The sequence below is a fragment of the Hyperoodon ampullatus genome, assembly GCF_949752795.1.
Source record: "Hyperoodon ampullatus genome assembly, chromosome: 17".
Taxonomy (NCBI): Eukaryota; Metazoa; Chordata; class Mammalia; order Artiodactyla; family Ziphiidae; genus Hyperoodon; species Hyperoodon ampullatus.
Window position 1 is genome coordinate 76,759,685 of NC_136930.1, and position 8,588 is coordinate 76,768,272.

General features: G+C 61.5%; 1 protein-coding gene across 1 annotated transcript; it reads left to right on the forward strand.

Annotated features, from left to right (window-relative positions):
- Positions 1-1,764: 1,764 nt before the first annotated feature.
- GPIHBP1 (glycosylphosphatidylinositol anchored high density lipoprotein binding protein 1) lies at positions 1,765-3,658 on the forward strand (the record flags this gene model as incomplete). The annotated part of the gene is made up of 5 exons (XM_079722328.1): positions 1,765-1,816; positions 2,106-2,198; positions 2,393-2,530; positions 3,105-3,218; positions 3,331-3,658. The coding sequence occupies 5 exons, from the start codon at positions 1,765-1,767 to the stop codon at positions 3,564-3,566; spliced, it is 633 nt and encodes a 210-aa protein (XP_079578454.1). The 3' UTR covers positions 3,567-3,658.
- Positions 3,659-8,588: the final 4,930 nt, after the last annotated feature.

The following is an 8,588-nucleotide window of genomic DNA, read 5'->3' on the forward strand; positions in this document are numbered from 1 at the left end:
TGCAGTAATTCCTTGTCGGTAAAGCAGTGATGGTAACACTACCCAGCCCTAGAGTTGTTGAGGACAAGTAAAATGACATTTAATTTTACTTAGTGAATTAAATGTGCTAGTATTATTTGCACCTCGGCCGAGGAGGAGCTGGGCCCGTCTGGGGGGACAGGCGGTGGGTGAAGCCTCCTTGCTCCCTAACGGTCCTGGGAACCCCTGTGGAGCCCTTCCTGGGAGCAGCTCCTGTGACCCCAGATCAAAGCACCTGCAGGAGGAAGCCGGGTCTGCGGGGGCAGCTGGGTGGGGTGGCCGTGGACACAGGCCTGAGGAGTGAAGAGGGCAGGTCCAGGGCCGTGAGCACCAGACTGAGTGAGACCCTGGCTGGAGAGTCATTTTGGCCTCTGGGTGGGGAAGGGCTGGGGGCAGCTGATAACGGAGGCCGGGCAGCTTCCTGCAGAAGCTGAGGATGGCCAGGCCGGCCCACTGCCCACTGGAAGGCGAGAGTGCACTGGTCCAGAGGAATGGGGGAGGGATGATGACACCTGGTGGCTGAGACTTCAGAGAAGTGTCATCCCAGCTGGCCGTGTGGGGACTGTGACGGGAGCCGTCCTACACGCCAGCGGGCACTGGCTCTTCATGGCCACGACCACTGTGAGAGCGCTGAAGCCCACAGAACCAGGGAGAACAGGACGGGGCTCAGGCTCAGGCGGTCTTACCCCAGAGCCAGCTCTCAACCTCTGCTGCAGGTGGTCCCTGAGAATATTCCACCCGCTGGGGAAACTCAGGCTGGGCAAGTTCAGGGAGTGGGCCACGCAAACAGTGGGCGGGCTCGCGTCCCTGGCTCCAGGCCCCAATCTAGCCTCCTGCCCCCTCCTCTCCATGGCCTCCAGGAAGGGGCTTCTCAGCAGCCCCTGTGCACAGTCTGCGGCCCGCAGGGGAGGCACGGGAGAGTGGGGCAGCCCAGGCCCACACACAGCGCAGCACGGGCAGGAGCACAGTGGCCGGAAAGGCAGGCTCCCAGCGGCTCCCCAGGAGGCCTCCACCCCGCCCCGGATGGCCCATGTGGAGCTCTGGAGGGCAGGGGCCAAACGCAAGGGACGGATAGGGTGTGAGGTGATGGTGGGAAGGCTTCTCTGAGGAGGTAAGGCCTGTGCAGGTGGGACAGCCTCATGGACGGCAGGAACAGCATTCCAGGCAGAGGGAACAGCCAGGACGAAGCCCTGAGGTGGGAGGGAGGGCAGCCAGCAGCCAGTGGGCGAGCGCAGTGCTGGCGGGACAGGCAGGCCTAGTGGGAGGACTGCAATTGTGCTTTTCTTTGAAATCCTCTTAACAAGGCCCCCGGAATGTCGATGATGACTCACTGCTGTAGGTGCCTGGTCAGTGGTCTGCAGCTGGAGGGCCCGTGAGGCCAGGCTCCTGGGGCTGTGTGGCCTGGGCCCGGGTCCTTGGGGTCCAGACATGGGGCAGTGGGCTGGCTGGCCCGCACTACTGGGCTGAGGCCCCAAGGCCAGGGCAGAGCCACACAGGTGGACGGGACGCCCCAAGGCCAACCACAATGACTTCCCCTCCCCCACCCAGCCCCTGGAGTCAGGGAGGGAAATGACCATCCCTGGCCCAGTGCCTGGCCTGGGGGCCAGTGTGAGGCCCATTGTTTGAGGCTGGAGCTGGGGGGTCCAGGGCCTCCGGGAAGCCCCCGGCAATGTCCTTTGTCCCACTTCCCACAAATCCAGAGGCCCAGCAAGGACCCGGGTGAGCAGACGCGGCAGCTCCGGCAGGATGAAGGCGCTGGTGGCTGTCCTGCTGGCCCTGCTGCTTTGCGGGCAGCAAGGTACTCGGAGTGAGGGGAGACCCTGCAGTGAAGGGGACAGCATAGTCCAGGCGCACAGGACCCCCAGGATCATCCAGCCTGGGGGCAAGACAGGGCTTGGGAAGAAGGAGGGAGTGCAGCCGGAGGCCGAGGCCACGGGGAGTTGGATGGGGCTGTCCTGGGTTCCCATGGGTCCCCGAACCTCCAGCCCCGGCCCAGCCAGGCCCTGGGGGCACGGGCTCCCTCCCCACCCAACCCCAGGCTCAACTTCTCAGAGAGGCAGGCTTTGGGGTGCCCTCTCCTCTCCCAGCCTCAGTTTCCTCTTCTGTGAAATGGACAGGCCATCCTGACGGCTACAGGCCAGCTGCTGTAAAGGGCCAGCGCACAACCCCTAGTGTTGCTGGTAAGGACAATGCCAGGCTACACACAGAAAAGGAAGCAGGGCCAGGGCTCAGAGACCCAGGCAGTGACCTCACCAACTTGGGAGGCAGCGGGGAGGACAGAGGGACTGAGAAGGGGGCAGATGGATCGAGGGTGGGGGCGCGGCACTGGACCCCGAGCACGTGTCCTCTGTGCCCGGGTAGTGGAGGTTTACAGGCGTCCCTGCGCGGCCAGGCAGAGGGCGGGCGCAGGAGGTCGAGGATGATGACGTGGACGCTGGACCCGAAGGCTATGATGAGGAGGATGATGAGGAGGACGACGAGGCCAGCATGACTGCAGGCGGCAGAGGCACAGGTACCCGCCCACCCCGACCCCAGGCGGGGCACGTGTCCCCCTTTACCAGCACATGCATGGGTCCGCGAGGCTGACAGTGAGGACATGACAGGCAAAGGCCTCCGCCTGTGAGCTTCCCTTCCCTCATGGGGGAAGGGGTGAGGAGGGGCCCCTGACACTCAGCACACCCTCACCTCTCACCCTGACCGTGACTCTCAACTGCCGTCCAGAGTAGGGAGGCCTAGAGAAGGAGCCATTCCTGGGAGGGACAGTGGTGTCGGGGCAGAGAGGTTAGACAGGAGTTCACCAGGCAGACAGCAGCACAGCGGAGCCCGGGATGGGGAGACCGGAGAGTCACAGGCCCTGGGGTGGAGTCCTGTTCAGAAGGACATGAGCATCCTGGCACTGGTGGGGCAGGACGAGGGGAGGGAAGGGGGGGCCAGTCCTGAGGCAGCGGCGCAGGGCTCGAGGGGATCAGCTGAGGATGGGTGGGTTGGAAGGGAGCTGGGAAAAGGCCTCGGAGGTGAAGAGGCTGGAGGTGGGAGGCGTGGGTGAGCTGGGGCGCGCTGGGGACTGAGCCCACCCGGCCTCCCAGTGCTGCTGCGGTGCTACTCCTGCCAGTCCCTGCACAGGGATGAGAGCTGCAAACAGATGCAGAACTGCATCCTCCCCAAGACCTGCAAAACCATCGTCTCCCACTGGAATACTGGTGAGCAGGCCACCCTGGGGCAGCCGGACGGGAGGAGCCCATCTCCCACGTGTGTGCGGGGCCTCGTCCCTACAGTGTGACGCACTTTCTCCACCACCCCCTTCCCACCCAGAGTCAGGTCCCCGGACCACCTACTCGGGGTGGTGTGCAGACACGTGTCAGCCCATCAGCAGGACGGTGGATGGATCCCTGACGACCATATCCTGCTGCCAGGCCAGCCTGTGCAACATCCCGCCCTGGCAGGACCCCCAGGGAAGTGGGGCAGGTGGCCCCCAGGGTAGACCCTCAACTGTGGCCCCCACTCTCCTGCTCAGCCTCCTTGCCGGCTTTCAGGCAATGGGGTTCTGAGTGTGTGTGTGGGTCCCACCCCCACCCCCAGCCCGGCTTATACCCTGGCTGGTCAGCACTCTGTCCACTGTCTTCCCCTCCCTTCCCCTCCCCTGCCCTCACCCCAGCTTTGGAGAATAAACTGGAAGCGTCTGTAATGATCCGGCCAGCACTGGTTCCTCACAGCCACATCTGCCTTTCCTCAGTTTCCCCATCTAGCACCCTGGCCTCCTCTCCCTGCCTGTGTGTGGCAGGATGGCCAGCACGTGGGCCTTAGGTGCAGGCCTCAGCTGCTCACAGGGTGGGTCCACCCAGCTCCCGCCCCTGGTAAACACTCACCATGTGCCTGGGGGGAGACCACCCCAACTAGCTCCCCAACTTCCCACCAACAAAACACCTCCATCCATGTGATGGGCAGCCCAGCTGGGGGAGGAGACTTTGGGAGGAAGGCCTCCTTGGCCTATAGGAGGAAGGGCCCTCCACCCCGGGAGGCTGCTGGGGTTTGGGGGTGGAGTTAATGAGGGGCTGGAAGAAGAAGAGAAAAGAGAGGGTGGCTGGAGGGGTGGCCGAGATGGGACTTTGCAGCCGACCGCTCAGCCTGGTGGGTGCCGGGGGCATAGGGGCAGTGAACGGGGCGGTCAGGCCACCAGCATCAGGGAGGGGTGACATGGGCTCTGGGCTCCTGAGGAGAAGAGGAGAGGAGAAGTGGGAGGGGACCGGGTAGGAGAACCTCGGCTTCCCCAGCGTCTGCTCTGGCTGGGCTGGTGTCATTGGCTGCTGGGCACTTGGCCTTCTTGACTGGTGACAGGACAGAGCCCTGGAGTGGGAAGGAGGAGGCCTGGGCCTGGGCCTCAGTTTCCCCATCAGAGCAGTACAGAACAAGGCTTAGAGGACCCCTGATCCCCACCAGCTCAACATCCCCTGGGCTGGGAAGCCCAGAACCCTATCCTGCCTGTCAAGTATCCCAGCAGGCAGAATAGTCTCCCACTTTCCATTCTCCCCTTTCCTTACTAATGGAAACATCAAGGCCTAGCTGGGGATGGGGGGCAAAGCCCTTAGGTAGAGATGGCATATCTTTCTCTTCTCCTTCCTCCTTCCTGTGACTGGAATGATGGCTGGAGCACAGCAGCCACCTTGCACCATGAGGCGGCATACTGAGAATGGCAGGGCAGCATGGAGGAAGGGGTCCGGACCCATTATACCAGCCTTGCACTGCCTAGCTCAGGACCCCTTTACCTGGGAGGGAAATAAACCTCTGCCATCTTGAAGCTAGTCATTTTGGGTTTCTCTGTTTCTTGCATTTTCACATGCTCTCATGCATATGCACGTATTCACATGTACTCCCACTCGCACACACACTCGTGGACACACACATTTGCACACACAGTCCCTACGAAAGCATAGCAGATAAGAGCAGAACTCGGGGGTCACACTGCCTGGGTTCAAATGTTAGGCCCACACCCTCCAGCTCCAGGCCCCGGGTGAGCCCCTTCGTCTGCAGCTGGGCTTCCTCATCTGCCACGTGGGAAAGTAGGAGATCCCTCCCTGTAGGTCAGCAGTGAGAAATGACTGAAGCGCCGAGGGGGCTGCTTGTAGCCCATGCCTGGCAGAGAGTAAACGCTCAGCAAGCGCGTTACTGTTGTCAGGGCAACGCTTACGGCCCCGCCCCTGTGTGCCACCTGCCTGTGCAAGCTTATGGGAGACGCCCCACCCGAGTCTTTTACCATCACAAGAAGCCTCGTTAGCCACACCCACCCGCTGTAGAAACACTGGGTGCCCTCACCCGCATTCACAGGATTCCCTTCAACCCTCCTCCCTGAAACCCCCAGAGCTCTGAGTGCACAGACGCCCCACCATGCACCTCTGGAGCTGACCTCCTTCACGGCCCTTGGCAGCAGGAGGGAGCCAGGTCGGGCTCAGTCTGAAGCCACTGGCTGAAGGGCCTGCCCTGGGCTCCTGCTTTGGTGACAGCCTCTTCTCTGGGCTCCGGGCGCACTGCGTGCAGCTGGGCCCCTGATTCCCGTCCGGGAGAGCAGAAAGCACAGCCCTGACCCCTCACTGGGGCTTTAACCTGCCCCTGCCTGAGGGCACAGGAGGAAGCAAGTGGTGCCTTGAGCGGGCAGGTCCAGCTGTGGGTGGGGACCTGACGTGCCTGCTGGACACCCGGTCCCAAAACACCGCCCCTCCCCACCACCCATCCAGCTCCCTGTCCTGGCACCCAACAGTCCATCCGATGGAAGTGACACTTCTGCGCAAGGTCAAGCAGCTGGTGCTGACAGGTCCAGGACCCAGCTGGGGGCTTCCCGCCTACAGCGGCCGCCTTCCCGGGGGATCACGGGCCAGGTGGGCAGTGGCGCCAGGGCACCTGAGCCAGAGGTTGGAAATGGCTAGATGGCGGCCAAGACCCAGCTGGGTCCCCAGGCCAAGACCAGTGTGAGATGTCAGCAGACGGTCACAGCCAGGGCCTTGTCACAGCGCCTGTACGCCTTCCCAGGAGGCTGGCGGGGAGCATATCCATCTGGATCACCGCCCCTGTTCCCCACAGCTGCCGAAATAAACGACCACAAACTCAGGGGCTTAAAACCACACACATGAATTATCTTATGGTTCTGGAGGTCAGAAGGTATCACAGGGCTGCGTCCCTTTTGGAGGCTGTGATGGTCAGTTTTATGGGTCAACTAGACTGGGCTAAGGGATGCCCATGTAGCTGGCAAAACATTATCTCCGGTGTTTCTCTGAGAGTGTTTCCAGAAGAGCTTGACATATGAATGGCGGGCCTGAGAAGGAAGATCACCACCCCACAGGTGAGTGGGCATCACCCAGTCCATCCAAGGCCCAGATGGAACAAAAAGTCAGGAAGGACAAACTCACTCTCTCTTCTGGAGCTGGGCTGTCCATCCTCTCCTGCCCTCAGACATCGGTGCTCCTGGTTCTCAGGTCTTTGGACTCAGAGGGAATTTACGCACCACTTTCCTGTTCTCCCGCTTCCAGAGAGCAGGGTGCGGGGCTCCTCGGCCTCCAGGACCATGTGACCCAGTTCCTGTAATCAGCCCTCTGTGCGTGTCTGTGTCCTGATCTCCTCTTCTTATAAGGGCACCAGTCAGATTGGCTTGGGGCCACTCTCGTGACCTCACGTACCTTAATCACCTCTAAAAACCTCATCTCCAAACACAGTCCCGTTCTGAGGTCATGAGATTAGGACTTCAGCATATGGATTTGGGGGACACCAATTCAGCCCATGGCAAGGGGCTGAGACAGGGCTCTGTGGGGGGCCCAGAGGGGGGCAACAGCCCTGAACTGAATTTAAATGAGGTGTTTGCCAGGTGTTTGCCAGTTCTGCATCTGTTTGCAGCTCTCATCCCCGTGGAGGCTGGCTGGGTGCCGGTTGCCAGGCGCTGGTGCACCACCAACGCCAGGGGTGAGTGCCATGGTCACTGCTCTGACCCCGGAGCTGTCCCTGGGGAGTCTGCTCTGACGCTTGGAGCTGTCCTTGGGGGGCTGCTCTGAGCTCCGAGCTGCTGTCCCTTGGGTTGGGAGGGCTCCTCTGGGCCCTGCACTTTGGCCTTTGGAGGCAGGCCTTCTGTCTCTCTTCCCAGCACTGGGTGGACCCACTCGCCCTGCCCCTGTCCCTGGCCCCCATGAGAAGGGAACAAATGAACCCAGTGGGCAGAGGGACCCGTTCTGCACCCCCTGGGATCCCCTCAGGCCCTGTGTCCCCACCCAGCCCTGGCGCTGGCAGCAAGCTCAGGCAGAATGCTGTGTTCCCTTCTCTTCTGGGCTCACGCGAGCTGCCAGCTGGACGAAGGGCTGCGGGAGTCCTGTCCCAGTGGGCAGTCCTGGGCATCCCGCCCCAGCTCCTTTAACGTGGTGTTTTCTTTGGGACTTCCTATCTCTTAGCGCAGGAAGCAGATGGCCGTGGTCGCATTTCCCGTCCTTGTTCGTGACCATGAGAACTGGGTGAGGACGAAGCAGTGACCCCAAAGCAGGACATTCCTGAGGACAGAGATTCCCGGCCTTCGGCCTTGGACAGACCCAGCGGCGCCCTCCAATGACCACCGGGGTTTGCAGAAGCCAGTGGACTCGGGGACAGGTCAGCGGTGGGAGCTGAGCGAGACCACAGACTCCCAGGCACACGGTCCGCCCGGGAGCTCTCCGGAAGGGAGGGGAGTCACAGCGGTGTCACTCGAAGACGTCAGGCCTGCACACGCCAAGGGCTCCCGCCTGAGAGCGGGCTGGGGGGAGGCCCACTTGGGGATGCAGAAATGGGTTTCAGGGTCAAGGATGCTGACCAGAGCAGAGCCGCTCTCACCCATGGGACCAGGGTGGCTCTGGGCACCCAGAGTTGGAGAATTGGGGTGGGGGCTATGCTGGAGTAACGTGGAAAAGCCTCCCCTCGGGGTGTCCCCTTGCTCAGCCTCATAATCCTCCCAGAAAGAAACCCAGGGTACGTGGCAGAGGCGGTGGCATGTGGGCTCTCAGCCCTACGGAGCAGGCGTCCTGGAGAGGAACAGCCCCATGAAGCCCCAGCCTCAGCACATCCTCGGGCAGGAAACCCCTGAGTGCGGTGGCTGCAGGAAAGCCCTCAGCTCCAGACTGCTTGTGATCCACCAGCTACAATGAGAGAGAAGCTGTGCAGACGGAACACAGCCTCAGCCCAGGGTGAATTTACACTGAAGGACACGGGAATGTCAGCTGTGGTCTGGTTTCCCTTGCCCATTCCCGTCCCCATCCTGGCTCAGGTAATGCCTAGCGATTTATCTCCCAGGAAGTCTGTAAGCAGATGAATGTGGGAAAGGTTATGTAATTTGCGAATGGATGTACTTACCACCCACCCCTCGCCATCACTTGTAAGCCTGAGGGGGCGGACGTTAGTTTTTCTAAATAAACTTGTGACACACAGTTGAGGAACACGCCAAAAGGTCAGAAATTGGTGTTGCTTGGAAGAACCATCGTACTGACCACTCGACCCCTGTGTGTCAGGAACAGCAGTTCTGGACACTGGCTACCCGCTGGAATCATCCAGGGGTGCTTTAAAAAATCCCA